General features: G+C 31.0%; 4 protein-coding genes across 4 annotated transcripts; 1 reads left to right on the top strand and 3 right to left on the bottom strand.

Moving 5' to 3' along the window:
• Positions 1 to 235: 235 nt before the first annotated feature.
• On the top strand, positions 236 to 2,396 carry LOTGIDRAFT_162797 (hypothetical protein; the record flags this gene model as incomplete). Its single annotated transcript, XM_009058825.1, has 2 exons — positions 236 to 368; positions 1,792 to 2,396. The coding sequence occupies 2 exons, from the start codon at positions 236 to 238 to the stop codon at positions 2,394 to 2,396; spliced, it is 738 nt and encodes a 245-aa protein (XP_009057073.1).
• Positions 2,397 to 6,133: 3,737 nt separating this feature from the next.
• LOTGIDRAFT_162796 (hypothetical protein) lies at positions 6,134 to 7,760 on the bottom strand (the record flags this gene model as incomplete). Its single annotated transcript, XM_009058824.1, has 3 exons — positions 6,134 to 6,621; positions 6,873 to 7,091; positions 7,685 to 7,760. 3 exons carry the CDS (start codon positions 7,758 to 7,760, stop codon positions 6,134 to 6,136), a joined length of 783 nt encoding a protein of 260 aa, XP_009057072.1.
• A 643-nt stretch (positions 7,761 to 8,403) lies between these two features.
• LOTGIDRAFT_162795 (hypothetical protein) lies at positions 8,404 to 9,126 on the bottom strand (the record flags this gene model as incomplete). Its single annotated transcript, XM_009058823.1, has 1 exon — positions 8,404 to 9,126. The coding sequence occupies one exon, from the start codon at positions 9,124 to 9,126 to the stop codon at positions 8,404 to 8,406; it is 723 nt and encodes a 240-aa protein (XP_009057071.1).
• A 499-nt stretch (positions 9,127 to 9,625) lies between these two features.
• Positions 9,626 to 13,733, bottom strand: LOTGIDRAFT_162794 (hypothetical protein; the record flags this gene model as incomplete). The annotated part of the gene is made up of 3 exons (XM_009058822.1): positions 9,626 to 9,966; positions 12,730 to 13,149; positions 13,700 to 13,733. The coding sequence occupies 3 exons, from the start codon at positions 13,731 to 13,733 to the stop codon at positions 9,626 to 9,628; spliced, it is 795 nt and encodes a 264-aa protein (XP_009057070.1).
• Between the last annotated feature and the right edge of the window lie 5,113 nt (positions 13,734 to 18,846).

Below are 18,846 nucleotides of genomic sequence, written 5' to 3'. Positions count from 1 at the left end.
TTTTCATCATTATTTTCTCTAGGTAAAACAATAATTCCAAAAGTAGCTAGCTTTGTTTCAAAAAAACAAATCACTCATTTCAACCGGAGCGAAAGCCGTCGGCTCAATCGCGCAAGCGGGAAAGAGTATAAGTGAAACAATCTGACGAATTGAAAGAATTACAACTAATAAGAGATCTGCGAAACAGGAGTTTAGAAGAAAGGAAAGGAAAAGGTTTTTAAGTTATAGGATAAAAATGATAGTCGCTCACGCTCCAAAAACTTATTTTGGTTCAGATATACAAAAATCATTGGGTTCTCTTCCTGGATTTCCATGGGCGAAATATCCCGGAGAAAAACATCTTCCCGGTCATTACTACACCGGTCCAGGTACCAGGTTAGATCTGCGATTAAACGATAAACCCAAACCCGGCGAAGAACCAGTTAATAGAGTTGATGCCGCTGCGCTTAAACACGACATACTATACAGAAACAAAGACTTAAACTTCAGACACGAAGCAGACAGACAAATGATAATCGAAATTGAAAATATTCCAAATCCAACTTTCAAAGAGAGAATGAAAAGAGCATTAATCATTAAACTGTTAAAAGCAAAGATGAAATTAGGCATGGGATTAGCGGATGAAATTCATAAAGAATTTAGAAAAACTAAAAACTTTTTAATAGTCAAAGTGTTTGAAAAAGATGAAATTTGGTCAGCCGATTTAATTCATATGCCAGTCGAAAGAGGATTTAAATATTGCTTAACAGTTATAGATTTGTATACGAGATATGCTTGGGTTATTCCTTTGAAAAACAAAACAGGATTATCAATCAAACACGCATTTGAAACGATTATGAAACAATCTAACCGACATCCAGAAAAACTGTGGGTAGATAAAGGAAGTTCATTTTATAACAAAAATATGAAATCACTTGGGTTTGAAATTTACAGCACGCATAATGAAGGTAAAGCTGTAGTTATTGAGAGATATAATAGAACTCTAAAAAATAAACTATTCAAAAAGTTCACGGAATTGAAATCTCAAAAATGGCTTAAAATATTACCAGAGGTTGTAGATGAATACAATAACAAAATTCATTCATCTATAGGTGTCACACCAGCCACCAGCAATCCAAATATTATAAAGTCAATTAACGCGCAACATAACTACGAAAATGAAAAAAAGAATTTAAATATCAAACCCAAATTTAAAGTCGGAGATCGAGTTCGTATTTTCAAATATAAAAGCAAATTCGAAAATGGTTACGTTGGATACTGGACAAACGAAATATTCATCGTTGATAAAGTAAACACCACATCACCTCCGACATATGAATTAATCGATCAAGACAAAGAACAAATCATAGGTAGGTTTTATCAAAACGAACTTCAAAAAACCGACTTTTAAAAATGAATTTCTCGATAAATATGGAACCGATACAACCACAAACTTTCAGCTTATGAGATGGGCGAATGAGTTAAATATATCACCGTTTTACTATTGTATGAGAGATGAAATAAATGATCTGAAATATAAGAAAGGTAAATTTTACGCTATAACTATAATTATGTAAACATGATCATTAATGGATTTTTATACGCCCACATGATATGGGGGGGAGGGGGCGTATATTGCCGTCACCCATGTCCGTCCGTTCGTCCGTCCGTCCACAATTGCTCGTAAACACTTTACAAGACACAATTCTTGACTGACTTTGACAAAAGCGTGGATTATCAAAGCGAAACCTTACTTTGTGGATCAAATCGAAGACACTCTTCAAGGTGATTTAGATATGAACAATTTTAAAGTAACTAATTTAAAGTCTCCGGAAAATGATAATGACGCTGTTCACAAGAAATATTTACGGGAAGAAATAAATTCAATTGAAGTAAATAAAAACCATTTAGAAGATAAAATAAGTAATGTGAAAAGATTCTTCAAACGTCAACTAAATAATAAAAATTTTGTTAATGAAACTAAACTACAACAAGAGGTATCAGGTTTAATAAGTTTTATTCAAGAACAATTGGTCGACGTAGCGAATAAAACTGAGTTACAAAATTTAATTTCATTAATATCTAAATTAGAGGATAAGATTGCAAAACAAAAATTAGACATTCAACAATTAATAGATAACATTCCAGATGAAAATGAAAACACGTTTCAACAGGAATTAAATGCACTGGAAATTAAACTTAACAGTGAATTACAAAAAGAACTAAGAAATATTAAACAACAAATACAAAACATAGATAATAGCGAAATCAAAACCTATATTCAACAACAAATACAAAATATTGATGATAGTGTTATTCAACAACAGATAACCACTATTAATAACCTAGTTTTGAAACAGGATAAAAATATAGTCGCATTAGAAAAAAAGTATCTCATTTGGAAATTTGAGTTCTGATCATGCATCTATTACTGATAATATTGATAAATCAAAAGACTATGAATATAAAAAATATGGATTTACAGCAAATATAAGAGTATATAAACCAAAAAATGATGATCCCAATTCAACGTTTCGTGGTGATAATAATGCTTTTATTTTCAAAGGAAAACTTATAATTGAAATAACTTTTCCTTTACAGGTAAAAGTTGATACAATATTCTTCAAACAAAACTTACATGAATTTAAAAAATTTAACGCTCGTAAAGTTCTTCAGTTTATCAATGGTACAAAAAATGTAGAAACTAAAGAATTAGATATTAACGACGAAAACAACAAGCCTTGATCACTTATATGAAATTAAAACGAGTGGAAAATATATAGATAGGTTTAGAATGTTAATCATACCAGATAATGAAGAAGATGAATTTTCTTTTAGTGTTTTTGATATGATATTGGAAACGGAAAGCCTACCATCAGTAAGTATTATTAGAAATCCAGAACCACAAAAAAGTAGAAATTAGTTATCAGTTTTTACGAGCAACAGACTTTGAATACGTTAAACTATATTTTGTTAATAAAAGTTTTTTACATAAAGACACATTTATCTATCCAACTGATTTATTTACCTCAATCAATATTCATAAAAGTCAACAAGGAAAACAATTTATAACATTTTCATCAATAATTGAACGTAATGATGGAACAGAAGTTGGAGGTATATATTCTTATGGATGTTGGATAAGAATAAATATCGAAAAACCAAAATTTTCAGTTCATCTGAATAAGATTAATGATTCGAAAGAACAAATATCCTTAGTAAGTGTACAAGTTTTTATTATTAAACCTGAAATAATTATAACAGATAATGAAAAAACAAAGAATGAACGTCTTATTGGGAAACCTATTGTAGATCTTAAACACTTTCCATCTTTTGCTTTATCAGAAGTTCACTTAATTTAATTACCTTAAAAATGGAACTAGAAAGTAGACAACAATATATGATAGACAAACAAAACGAACTAAAAGAAAAACTAAAACAATTCAACAAATGTAAAATCGATTCTGTTTTCAATACATTAAGCACAGTTCTAACAGTAGGGATAACGATGGCAACAGCCGTAACCGGTGGATTAATGCTTCCAATAATTGTCCCAACTGTATTAGCCGCGTTCACTGCCGTTCAAACTTCATCTTGTGGATTTATTACTTTAGGTTTTACATCAAAAAAGAAAGCTCATTATAAAAAGAAAACAGAAATTTTAAATACATATCTTAATAAATAATTTTTCGAAAGATCGAGAGAAGATAAGAACATAACCATTCAAGAATTAGAAAAATTCAATGAAATTTTAGATAAATTTGATGTAGAAATATCATCAATAAAAGTTAAAAATTCCTAGTTAAAAATAGTTGCTTAAAAAATATGAATAAAATTGAAATTTTAGACGATGAAACATTCATATCAAATGAACTTTTTTCCAGAATTAATTACCTTATCTCTGATAAATTTGATACATTTAAAGGACAAATTGAATTAGATGGAGAGATAATTCAAGATGGAGATTACAAACAATACATGAAATTTGTAGGCTTTAATGCCAAAACTTTTCACAAGTGGATGTAAAATCAGATACTTTCACAGGAAATATCATTTTACGTAAAAACAATTTCAAAGAAATAAAAAGATCAAAAAGGGTAGTGGTCGTACCCTACTCAAAAAGATAAATGAATATAGCGGTATAAATTGTTATATACCGAGCGATGGATACTGCTTTGTAAAGTGCGTAAATCGTGTTTTAAACGAAGACTACACGAGAGAATTTCAAGATTTCATCAACAGTTTTTCAAAATCAAACAGAAAAGGAGTTATGACAACTGCTAGAATCTGTGAACTCAATAAGAAATTTAATACTAATTTTCAAATTTATATGCCCAAACATAGACATTTTCAACCAAAGAAAGTATTCGAGGAATTAGATTGGGTATTTTACTTACATAAATCACATTTCTGTCTCATTAGAAGAAATAACAAAACTTCAGGCATTACAGAAATAGAAGATAATTACGATGAAAACGTATTGAGAATTTGTAGAAATGATAATGCGATAACGCAAGTTTCACCTCTAAAACTAAACGTTTTTCCAACCATTCACGATGATTGTTTATACGCATGGGATTGCGAAACCTATAGCGAAAAAAAGCCATTCCTTATTCTTGCACGTTAATTAATTTAGAAAAACTAAGAAAAAAGTTAGACAGAATAAAACATAACTTTAAATCCCACTGATAGTGTACCAGAAGAATTATATAATAAATTAATGAATATAGTAGAAATATTTGTGGGTAAAGATTGCATCGATCAAATGTTACAACGTTTAGGAAAAATAGATCAAAAAAGAATAACATTAATTGCTCATAACGGTAGCGGTTTTGATAACTGGATCATGATCAAAAACTAACACAATGCCCTTTAAAAACAGCCAGAGGAATTCTGTCTCTACCTTTAACTAATTCATTCACCGATAAAGATTTACAGAAAAAATGGAAAAGACAGAAAGAAATAAAGGGTAACTCTAATTATTTGCAAAATATTAATTTCACATGTTCCTTTCAACATGAAACAAAAGTTTACTCACATACACACCCTTTTATAAGATATTTTATCAGACAAAGTATTAAAGGAGGAAGAGTTTCGGCAAATCGAAAATCATTTGAAACGAATAAAATGGATGAAAATTGTAATGTATTAAGTGAATACACAGAAACACCAAGTGATAATATAATTAGAACTGCTATTTTAAAAGTCTGGTTTGAATATCCTACCAACATGTTCTGCCAACCCATACCAGCTAAAGATAAAATCAGTTTAACGAATAGAATAGGTAAATAGGAAACTGGCACTAAAATCAGGTTCAGATATGGTTTCTGTTATGACGTTTTAACATCGGTCGATATTCAAGAAATAGTGAAAGCCGGTGGACGAATTATTAAAATATTAGATTTAGTTTACGAAGAAAATTTTAAAACTCCACCCTATAGAGATTATATTTTAATTTTGAGAGATTTAAGAAATAAATATAAAGGTAATATCGTGGGTAGTAATTGCATGAAATTATTAGGCAATTCATTGTATGGTAAATCTATTCAGAAGGATATAACTACATCGAGACATCTATGGAGTGAAGCGACTTTAAAAGCCAACTTCGATTCACACGTCAAAAGCTATGAAAAAGTAAATGATAGTCAATATATAGTTGAGATAAATGAAGAAGAAAAAGAATTTGACTGTACACCTCCTAAATCTACACGACTAGTCATTTGGGATCATTCGTTTTATCTCACAGTAAAAAAATAATGAATAATTTTATTTGCGTCATAGATGGATTTTATAAGCCTGAAATAAACTATACGGATACCGATAGTTTATACATTTCGTCTAGCAATTGGGATAAATTAAATGAAGCTGGGTTGGTATCCGAAAATGATTATTGTAAAGGAAAGAATGATTACGGTGATGGTGGAATTATATTTGGTTTATATTTAGCGCCAAAAGTTAAATACAATATCATTCTAACTTCCGACGGTATTTTAAAAGAAAAGAAAACGTTTAAGGGTTACTCTAAAGATAGGATATCCGTAGAAGATTATATCAACGACGGAAAAGAATTGAACATGGATGAAAACTACGAATTTGATGATTACGATTATCTAACTATTCAAGAAGAGAATGAAGAGTGTTAATTTTTTTGTTTTTAATGAAGTTGAATAACAATTTCATCGTTACCAAAATCTATAAATCTATTTTTACCATCTTTGATTTCCAGATTTATATCTTTAATCATAAAGGAATTAAATGGTAAATACGTTGTTTGAAATGGTTTCTCTATAATTCTATATCCTATTGGTACAGTGAATGTTGGAAGACTGTAAATAATCTGACGTTTGTATTTATTGAAAAATCCACCGTTTATCAAATTGCAATGTATATTTATGACATCGATGTCATTCTCGATATTAGCTGTGTGTGGTGCTAAAGTGGATTGGTTGCAAATTTGTTTATCAAATCCTAGTAACGTATTCAATGAATTTTCCACGTTGAAATCAACTTGACTATTATTTCTTAATATCAATTTTATTTTGTTCAGATTCAAATTACCTTCGAATTCAATATTGTTTTTACCATTGACACTTCCTCCATATTCAGATAGGTATTCGTTAATGGCTATGTATTCGTAGCTTCCTGGTAGTAAACGTATGGTTTTGAATGTAACTCCATTATCTGTTGATATTTTTATTTGGTTATTTTTTCGTTGATATTTCTAATGGAATTGTAAACAGAGAAATATTTTAATCCCAATTCATATTCTTGATTGCGATCGAGTTCGTACTCATAATCTAGAGACAATTTGATTTATTTGAGGTGATGACGAATAGTTGTTCTTTATTTGACATTTTTAATCACGCTTTTATAATCATTTTTATCTATGATACCTTTTTCTAGGAGTCTTTTTAATATACAATTTACTTCATTATATTGTCTGTCTGATCGATGTCCTTCCTTCATGGCCGCTAATATTATTCGTAATCTATTAAGTAGTTCCTCGTTGTTGTCGGATAAAAACGTTATATCTTGTTCAGATACCATATCTTCGAAATCGTCTATTTCTTGTATGATTGGTGTATGATCTTCTGCATCATCTGATTCATCATCTTCATATTCATCAGGAATAACTTTATTTAAATATGTTTCAACTGCTTTCGATCTTCTTGTTTCGGATCCCGACTTTCTTAATGCATGTAGAAATTTTGAGTATGCTAGTAAATTCTTGTAATCGACAATGCCAATGTGTGTATATTTTTTAAAAATATTCCATTATCCTTTTGTTTGACTTTGACTTCTCCCGTGTCAATACTATCTACTAATTTATTTAATCCTTGTTTAACAGTTTTCTTGGTTTCTTCCCCAGATCTTTTTCCAAATTCTTTTATTGTACCTATCATATCTCCCACTCCTGAACCTTTTTTGCAGTAGCTGCTTTCTTTGCTAGCTTTTCTATTTCTAAATTGTGTCTATGTTCTTCGGCAGCTGTTACTTCATCTGCTTTCTTATCGTTGGCAGCTTGCCACAAGCTGTAGCACCAGCTATTGCACCCGCCGCGGTAAGACCAGCAAATATTAAAGGTAGGGAAAATATAAATTCACCTTTTTTCACATTTGTATCAATTCTTTTTAAGTCTTTGTCATCTCTGATTTACAATATTTGTATTTATCAATAAGTTTTTTAGTTATGTTGATTTTTTTACCGTTGAAAGTTATTACGGTTGGGGAATTAGTTTCCATAGCTTCTATTATTTTCATAACTAAAGTTTCTGGTTTCATTTTTAAGGGTGCATTTTTTACTCAATTCTTATCATTCTTCTATCTGCTATTTTAATTAAATGTTTTGCTTCTTCGAGTAGTAAACAATAACCAGTTACATCTCCTTGTGTTTTTTCAATATGAATATTTATGTTTACCCCTGTTTTGAAAAGATCTTCTTGGTGAGCTGATAGATCAAACCAGAAGATTGGATGATTAATTGCAAAATCTACATATTCAAACTGAGGTGGATTTCCAAATAATTCACACATGTTTTTATAGTTTCTATACAATTCATTATAATCCTTTGTGGTTGGATTAATTGTTAAAGGTTGGTTAGGATAACTCTCGTTGTTTATTCTTACTGGAACTTTATGGATTAAAGGATCTTGAGTTTGGTTCATTGCTACTCTGAAGATATTATTGTTATTCGTTTGAGAATCTGGTAAGTTCTTGAAACCAGCCATTAAATATCTTGCCGGTTTAATAGTATTGGTGATTGACCATGTGGTGGACTCTCCAGTTAAAGTCATGCTACCTACCGTATTACGAAGAAGAAAAGCTATTTCAATATCTTTAGTTAACGAGTTGAATATTCTCGTTTCTACTTCAATTGATGGTGTTATTACGGGAATGAAAAGTTTCGTTATTTCTAATTTTGCATCTAAACCATTCTCTCCAAAGAATATCTTATCATCGTTGATTTCTTTTGTAGATGAATTTTATATGGTAACCCTTTGGAAACTTTTCTATGTTCCAACAGACCGAATAAAGGATATAATTTCCAATTTACGTAATTACCCCACCTATTATACTCAACAATATTATTGTACTGAAGTACTCGTTTTTCGAATCCATGAATAGCTGCTCGTGCTACTCTTTCTATTGTGTTTCGAACAACAACTCTCACTCTAGCTAAATCAGCATCATTTGCAAGATTTCTTACCGGTTCTTTTAAAACACTTCCATCACCAACATCGGGTATCCAACCTGAGACTGAATCGAAATCTTTAGGATATAAAACTGTTTTCAACATTGTGTCGTATTCCCCAGGGTGTTTGATTGTTTCTATCGGATTTGAACCAGCTTCCAAAACCATTTCGCTAAATAAAGATGGAAAGAAATTGTTTTCTAACGTTGTATTAGTTTGTAGAACTTGATTCTGAGTTCCATCTTTAATTTTGAAATCACATCTGAAATAAGCATCGGAGAGAAGCAACCAATTCGATAATGAATTTATTTCGAAGGTAATTCTACCACCATCATTCAATTGGGATTTAGAACCAACAGTGAGTGAGATGATAATATAATCCTCTTTTTTCTTGTTAAACGAATAACGAATCGGATCGTATAATCTAAAGATTGGATCTAGTATTTCATTTGCCATTTTTAAGGTTTAAAATTTGAGTAGAAAATTGTGTTTCCAAAAAAAGAGTTATCTCCCTTTTCTAGACTAAAAATAAAATTACTTAAAACGAGGCTATTTAAAATGTTATGTTATTTTATATAAGGGTATTTTTAATATGCTTTTTTTGATGAATGTAGGAAATTGATTGAAGGTGTTTTTGGTGTATGAAATGTAGGGTGTATAGGGTGTAAGTATTTATAGGGGTTTTAGGTCTTTTTTTAGTGTAAGAATTTATGAAATGTAGGGTGTTTAGGTTTTTGGGAGGAATATTGATGGAATGTAGGGAGTTTAGGTCTTTTTTGGGAGCTTACATATTGGTCGCATTTTTCCTATGAAATGGAATGGGGAATCCCCGTGCGACCAATATGTAAGCTCTAGTACTACTACTGTGAACCTAAGTTGTTATCCTTGTAAAATAAATATAGTTGTTTCTTTCTTTCTTACAGACTGTATATACTAATTGATTCATGAATCCAAATCAAGCCTTACCCCCTACTTTCAAAAATATAACATCTTCTCCATCTGGTTCCATTCCTCGTATCTCCAGTTTAAAATGTGTCGATTTAAATTCCTCCATATGTAATAATATAGTATCATTTCTAGAACAACGAAGCACTCGTCGTTTGGTCGTGAATATTTTCACATTGGAGCAGGTGTGTGGTTTTAAATGAATAAAAAAAATTTCCACATTAATCTCAGTGGAACGAGTGACAGAACAGTCACAATCAATCTTCTGTCCTATAAACTTCTTACCAGTAAAATATAAAATACCCTTCTTTGATCTTTCAACTTTTACTGATATATCATGTAGTGAATTAGCTGAAAAAAAGAAAAAACATGACAAAAATGTACATGCTCTTGGTTATAATCTGAATACAGGATAAATTTGTTGACGTGTGGTAAGATAACCCCTGCCGACGGTGAAAAAAAAAGTTTTTAATTCAAAATTATGTTTTATAATTATATTCCAGTTTTATTCAAAATTATAAAAAATAAATGATGTCGTATACGAACTACCGTACTACCTCTACATATTTTTTTGGTTTAAATTGTATCCCTGGCAATCTAATTTGCAACTTACGAAGTATAATTACCCACACCAGTGCATAAACGATTTTAGAAATGATCTTAGAGAGTGAATTTCATGTATCCCATTTGACTGGTAAAACCACATTGTTACAAAGGCATTGCTTAATCATATAAGACCTCAACAATAAATTCTTTAGTTTGCTAACAATTAGGCATAAAGGCCTTCTTACAATTGAGCCCAAACATTGAATGAACAAACATATCAAAATATAAAACACAAATGTAAAATACATTATGTATATATATGTACAGTTACCCACAATATAGGCCCTATATTCTTAAAATTTCGTATAAAGACTTCTAAGAGAAGAAAATGAAATTAAATTAGTAATTATCAGTAAAAGTTAAAGTTGGATGTACTTAGAAAACAGGTGTTTCTTAAAAGTTGAAATATTGACTGAATTTGTGATATATGGAGAGTTCCAGAGACAGACGCCGACCTATTAAATGCTCTGTTTCACAGTAGATATCCTAGGTCTAGGTAGTATTAGTTTAGTATTGATGGTGTAAGGAGTATTATATGTTTTAAAGTTTCACGTAAATAAGATGGTACATTACCATTTAAGATTTTGGAAATATATTTTGTATGATCAGACCATTTCATATTATAATTTAAAATAATTCCAATAAGTTTAAACGATGAAACATTTTCTATCTTATAATTGTTAATATTAATATCAAGATAATCTGATATTAGGTGAGCTCTTTTTTGGCTAGTAGTAATTAGCATACATTTGGTATTAGATTCATTTACAATCATAGAGTTATTAAGGCACCAATTATAAACAATATCACCACCACATTGAAGTTTAGCTTGGAAACATGACAAATTCTAATCAGAAGAATATAGGGTAGTATCGTCAGCAAAAAAGGTCATGATTAGATTGCACATCTAAGGGTAAATCATTTATAAGATATTAAAAAGAGTGGGCCAAGGATAGAGCCCTGAGGAACACCGTAATGAATGGACAGTGAAGATGAAAGTTCTCCATTCACATGTGTCTGATGCAATCTTTTTTCAAGATAAGACTAAAAGAAAGCTAATGTGTTACCAGAAAAATGATAGAGTGAAAGTTTTTTATGAGAAGATCATGGTGGACCAAGTCAAATACTTTGAAGGAGCTGGGTGATCGAAAGCCAGACTGTGTAGCTTGTAGGAGATTATAATCATCTAAATATTCATTAATTGCATTAGAAACATGATTTTAAAGTGGTTAGGATATAGTATTTAGAATAGAAATGGGTCTGTAGTTGTTCAAGTCGGATCAAGTTTAGGGCCAGCTTTATGAATAGGCGAAATTTTAGCAATTTTGAAAATAGAAGGGTATTCAGAATTGGATATACAAAGATTATATATATATGTTAGATAATAATAGCAGCACCAGAAACCTCGGGTGTAACCGATCAAGGCCAGGACTTTTGGACGGATTCAGCGTTCTTAAATACTTAAACACAGTGGATGTGGATATATGAGGAATAGTGAAGGTAAAGTCGGAAGTTTTACTATTAATAAAATTGGAGATTTTATCACTATTGAAGACAGTTTGAGGACATGATTAATTGTTTAATAAATTACTAGCAATTTTAGTAAAGTGCTCGTTAAACATTTCAGAATTTAAAGAACTAGAATTACACAAGGGTTTAGTAATTGTATTTATGGCATTCCGTATCGATTTTGAGCTATTCATATCATTAACTAAGGACTTACAATACTCTTATAGAGGTTTTAATGCGATTTCTGAAACTCATGTATTGGTCACATTTTCCAAACTTCTTTAAATAATAGTCACGTGATTTCATGTCATTTAAAATACTGTGAGTTAACCAAGGGGTTTGGTTAAACTCTACACTTTTTAACTTTAAGAGGTACATGCCTATCGATAATAGTTTAAGAAATTGTATACCAGAGGTCAAGAGCCTGATTAGGATCATCAAGAGAATGGACACAGTCCAAATTAGCTTAAAAGAACGATATTGAATAGTAATATGTTGGTGTTTAGGCAGACGAATACATTTTTTGTTCCAAGTGAAAAGTGCTGGAAAATGATCAGACAAGCCATAACGAGGAATACATTTTTCAATAATATGATGGGGGTCTGATACAATGACATGATCTATAATAGTGGAAGATCATTTAGTTATACGAGTAGGGTATCAATTACTTGATACAGATAATAACTCATTCCAAAACAGAGTTAAAAACATCAATATTTACATGACCAAAGATAACTATCTCCAAGCCAGTTTGCCATGCTTTTTCAATCATATTTTCAAAGTTAGATAGCAAATTTTACTTGATGCTGGATTACGATAAAGACAACATACAAGAATTGGAGAGTTGTTATCTGGTAATAATTGTATCCAAATGGACTCAATGATGGGCACTTCAAGGTCATCTCTTCTTGTAAAACAAAAGGAATCACGTATATATAACAAAGTTTCAGAATTGATAATTTTACAAGAACACGCGTACCTTGTTAAAATGTTTCTTACCAGAATGACAGTAGTACGGATAATTCACCAATCTTTCTTGGTCCTGTTGTACTCCGGCAATCATTATATCACATGATTTCTGAAGAGTACATTTCTTATAAATTTCCATGCGATCTTTTACGTATAAAGTTCTTCGTCCAGAAAAATAAGTGAATGATCGTTTTTTAATATGGATAGATGTATATGATATTGTAGTAAAGTCGGATTTACATGAACCGTGATTCCGACTGCCACATTCAAAGTAGTTGTTACGGCTGGTATCGTCTCTCATTGTATAACCGTTTGGTTCCATTTGGATGACATCACCTTCATAACACGTTATTGTTATGATTTTATTATATTGCGTAGCTGACACACAACCGCAGAGAAAAGACAAACCAGATCCAGGTGAAGGGTATGATATAACCTCGGAGTGTGATTCTGAAAAAATACGGGCACAAGGTATCATGGTCACAGTAATAATATTATTGTAAAAATATTATTATATTGTAAACTTAAATAATAATAAATTCCAATAGAAAATGTCGTAAACGAACCACCGTAGTATGAAGTCGTATAATTGTGAAAATTGTTACCTTTGAAACAAAGAATAAATAACATCAGAAACACCAACATCATATTGAACTGTTTATATTTGCACATTTCCTAGTAGCTAGGTCTCACTTTCCTTGTTGAAGTAAAAATATAACTTCAGCAGTGTAAAAATATTATCTAATATTTACAGAACCAATTATTGGTCTCCTATATATCCATCTTTACCGAATATCATTATGAACCAATAAACGCTGAAAATTTTATGACACGCCGATGATTGACAGGCACCAGCGAATTGAAACTATACCACATTTGTACAATTAAAAAGGGAATTTTGGAGTTTTTATTAGAAAAAATAATCAATGTACAGTGTTTGTCGGATTACACGGAGTATACTGTATATATGAGGAATGATCATGGATCTTGTTATAGTTACCAGATAACGATATCGTAGCAAGTTCCACATCCATTTCTCAAACATACATCTTCGTGTCTACAGTGTTCTCCTTCCTAGGTTTGTCAAATAGCTACCCCTCGCAGAGAGAGTCAACATACCTCATCTACCCCTCGCAGAGAGTCAACATACCTCATAATGGTTTGGGTTTTTTTTTGTGTTTAGGTCTGTCAAATAGCTACCCCTTGCAGAGAGTCAACATACCTCACAATATTTGGGTTTTTCGTTTGTTTGTTTAGGTTTGTCAAAAGCTACCCCTTGCAGAGAGTCAACATACCTCATAATGTGTGGGTTTTTTTGTTTTGATTGTGTGTTTAGGTTTGTCAAATAGCTACCCAGCTAATTGCAGAGAGTACACATACCTAATAATGTTTATAGATCTCCCACTCTTTGTCTTACTACTAAGTACACTATTTATATATATTAACTAAAAGTGGAATTGTTAAATTGTCGTAATACTTAGATTTCGGATACCAAAGAATACACTGTATCATGATTTCTAAACATTTTAAATCGTATTACGGCTGTCTTCCTTGTTGTGTTCTATAACAATATTTGGAACGAACCCAAAATTTATCTTAAAGGTATACTCCCAATCACAAAAACTGAAATTTATTTGTCCATCGGTTCACTTATCTTGTGGCATAGATAAATATGAAAAAGAATCCCTCTATAATTCAAGAAAATCCATAAAACTAAGTAATAATTCATTAAACTTAGATATTTTGAAAGATGCTTAATTGTTTAGTATTATGGACATATCGTGTTTAATAGAGACTCTATTCTTTAGTCATGGCACCGGGTAAGTCCAACTGATGAATATATACACTTATTAACCAAGTTTGAGACTTTCAACGAAGTAGTATCCACGTTAAGGGTTAGTACGAACTTTTTTTGTCCCACACATACTTGACTTGTACCATTTTCACTCAAATGATCCTTTAGAATGTATATATTATATATTTACATGGACAATAATTATCTACGCCCTATTTAGAATACAGACCTACGTTCAGTTACAAAAAGAAAATGCTATAGACCTCATTCACGCGTCGGCCATATTGAATCTAGAACGAAGCTCATAACGCGAACCTTGAAAAGGTAACGTTATGTCACTGCATAAAATCGCCAACTTGACATCTTTTAGCAAAGAAGAGGAGCAAAGGGAATAATTCTTTATTAAGACATTCGCACTGGTGATGGTTTATTTCTTTCAAAATACAACCCGAATAAATAAAATTACAAAATACGAAAAGGAATTCGTATCGCACTAAACCCCCACTTATTTTCTGGTCATCATAGTCGTTTAGATGCTCAGGCAGTAAGTTCACAAAGAGGGATTGGATGAAGATACAAAAGAAATAAGTCTCACCGCTTTCCCAAATAGAAAATGTTGGTGTTTCATCCTACAAATCAATTTATCATCAACGATTGTATATCTGAAGACGTTGGAAGTCACAAAGGAAAACCCAATATTGAATTCGAAGGTAATTCAAATCTGAACAAAATAAAACTAGCTTTAAAAGACAAACATAAAGTAGATTTCAATGTGGAAAACTCAATAAATGAATTAGTAGGTTTTGAAAAGAAATTGTATAGCAAATCTACACTTGCTCCTAAAAAGCAAATATTGAGAACGACATCGATATCATCAATATTCATTGCAAGTTGGTTGGGATCAAAAGAATCAATTTAGATATAAAAGACGGACATGGAAGATATTTAGACTTTGGTGAAGAAGAAATACGTATTCAATAACATGTTTCCTCATTTTTATCCAAAATTATGTAATCATAATCATCGAATATTTTATTTGTATCCATGTTAATTATTACAGGGATACATTATTCCATATTTGTTTGGTGGTTTTCTTTTAATCAAATCTAAATTATGCTTAAACACTTTCTTTTTTTATCTTTCGGAATTACTATACCATATTTAAAACTTGTTTTCCAAGGTTCAACGAATTCGTTTTTGTTGTCATCTCCATTAGCTAATTTAGGATAATCGTCTACGGTCAACTTATTTTTTGTATATCATTTAAAAGTTTTCTTTTCCACTAATTCTCCGTTAGAAGTTAGAACAATATTATATTTTACTTTTGGGGCTAGATATAAACCAAATATTATGCCTCCATCTCCATCATTCTTACCCTTTCCATATTCCGTTTCAGAAGTTAAACCAGCTTTTTTCAATTTCTCCCAATTTTTGTCTGATATGTATAAGATATCAGTATCAGTATAATATATTTCAGGTTTGAAAAATCCATCAATAACGTGAATAAAATTATTCATTATTCGTTTGATATGTGCTAAGATGAATGATCTGAGTTAACCTCGTTGTCTTTGTTTGTTTCATAATTTCGGGTTGTTCCTTTTCTTTTGTGCTATGTATTGATAGTGATTTACATGTTCGTAACTTATTATATTTGAATAAAAATTTGCTTTAAGCGTTTCTTCAGACCATAAATGAAATTTTGTATTAATATCTTTCTGGACAGTTTTACTGTAAATAACATTTCCCAATAATTTCACACAATTACTACCTACAGTATTACCCTGTTGTTGTATTCATTTCTTTTTTCCTTTAAAGTCAAAATATAGTCTCTAAAAGGAGGTGTTTTAATGTTTTCTTCGTAGACTATACCATCTAATATTTTGATAATCCTTCCACCAGCTCGAACAAGTTCCTGTTTGTCGAATGAAGTGAGAACATCGTTACAAAATCCATTTCTAAATCTTATCTTATCACCAGTTTTTGAATCGTAACTTATTTTGTCTTTGGCTTGTATTGGTTGAAAAAACTTTTTGTTTGGAAATTCAAACCAAACAGATAAAATAGCACAGTTTCACAAAAGCTTCACAAATTGGCTGTTTTCAGATTGTTCACCATCACACATAGCAGAAGCATAAAGACCATTAGCGTCAAATGCCATTAATTCAGTGGAAACGAATTTTTTCAACTCTTCGTGAAGACCCGATAAATCCTTTTTATATTTTTGATATTAAATATGTCAGATAACTCCTCATCTTACTGTAAAAAATTTGCTTCTTTGGAGTTCACACCATTTTTAAGCTTCAACGCATTTAATTACCAGGAATGGTCAGTGTAAACAATATGTCAAAAATGTTCTTAACACCCTATTAATCATCTCATTATAATCTAGAAAGTATTATCTTTGTAAGGCATGATGAGGACATGATGTCATGTTAAGAAAAAAAAAACAGATATAATAAGTTAAACTACATATGAGCAGTAATTTGATTTGTGCTATTGCCATGTCTCTAATTTTGTTAAATACGTGCTCTACAATCCCTGTTTTAAGACAATTAGAACTATTTGTGCTACAGGGATATGAATCTACAATGAATCTAAGATTGGAATACTAGTTTTTAATTGTCTACTCTGAATACATCAACCAATTATTTAAACTCTGACAGATTCTGGTAGTTTTATGGCTGCAGACTTTGACCAAGCTATTATAGCTTTAAACAAGAATAGAACAGGAAACTAAAATTGAAACTCCAGTTAGTTCAGTATACAACTTCTCAACTCAGAGAATGAAATCTGATACCGATCAAAAATTTAAGGGGCCGATTGTTCATGAAAAGTTTATGAGATATAACCCCATGAGGCTGCATAGGGTCAAATTCCTTATTTTGTAGAAATTGGCGACCATTGACAGTAAGATGTTGGACTGTATATAAATATTACCAAACTTTAAGAGATAGAGCGGGAGATATTAAATTATTTATAATACTTTTATTTATCATAGATTTCATGACTTTATTGTATATTATCAAACATCAAACATAAAGTATCCCTTTTCGCATAAGGCCCCCATTCTTCTCTTCGGGTTTCCCAATTTGTTTCGTTAAATTGCGTGATATCTAAGTCAATCTTTCTTAAATTCATTGGTAATTCTGATGATTTTCCCCAATCTTTTAAACTTGTTGCTATTTGTTGAAAGGAACAGGTGAAATTTATTTTTTGAAGATTGTTTTCGTTGATTAATTTTTTCTCATTATTCCATTTTTTCTGAAAGTATTTTTCTGTAAATGGATTAGATATTGGTAAACAAAGTATGCCTCTACTGGTTTTCAGAGGACAATGAGTTAATTTTGCCATATTCTTAATAATAACCCAATTATCAAAACAACTACCGTTATGAGAAATTAAAGTTAAATAAGTAAATTACGATTCCGTTTAAACGGTATCACGCAATTTGATTAATTAACAGCTGTCACGTGCATTCGGTTTATATCTGTGTAAACTGAATGAAAATATAAGCTCCGCCCCTTAATGGACTACTTTTTATCATTGAGTTTGATTGACTACTACACGGCGTCGATGTCGTTCCTCCGAAATCGACACATCACTAAATGATAAAGGTATTTTCTAAATTCCCTCAAATGTGCACACTCCAAATTCCAACAATATCATGAATTTTGGACTTATTTAGAACTCGTCTTTCAATAATTTGAACTTCCAATTTGGCCGCTCCGTCAACATTCAAGTAGTAGACAGTAGACTATAAATAGATGACCTACTTATTGCTGATTGGCTGTTCTCTTGGACGTCTCTATTGTTAGTATCAGTCTAAATAAAGTGTATTTATTCTTTCTAACATTTTTCCCCATTTGTTCAAGATTAACCAAAGTACAAGATTATGGTATTGTTTTGTCAGTTTCTTCTTCTGTGTAAGTTTCACATTCCCATGCAGACAGAGTTTCAGCTTGGGAGCTTTTCGTCGTTTCATAGGTGACTGGGTGAAATTCTGAACAAGTTTGCAGTTTTGATCATAGCAAGATTTCCATACTTGTTAATAGTCTTTTATTCCAGGACTTTTTTCACTTCTTTTTAACAAACAGAAATGATTTTTGTGTAAATACAATACCTACCCAATCTAATGTTTTTACATTTCTGGGATATAAAGATCATTGAATTGTCCAATTTGAGCTTGTGCCATAATTCCCTTTCTATTATATTTTGAAAAGGAATAAATAAAATCATTGAATACGTGTGTCAAATCACACTTTAAAACAAAATTTTAAATTTATCAATTATGTAACAAATCACTTTATTAAATGATTACTTTTCAATCTTTTCTTTAGTTTCTTTTTCTGTAC

This window comes from Lottia gigantea (genome assembly GCF_000327385.1).
Source record: "Lottia gigantea unplaced genomic scaffold LOTGIsca_36, whole genome shotgun sequence".
NCBI lineage: Eukaryota > Metazoa > Mollusca > Gastropoda > Lottiidae > Lottia > Lottia gigantea.
The sequence above is the reverse complement of the archived record's forward strand: the minus strand, read 5'-3'. Positions and strand labels throughout refer to the sequence as shown.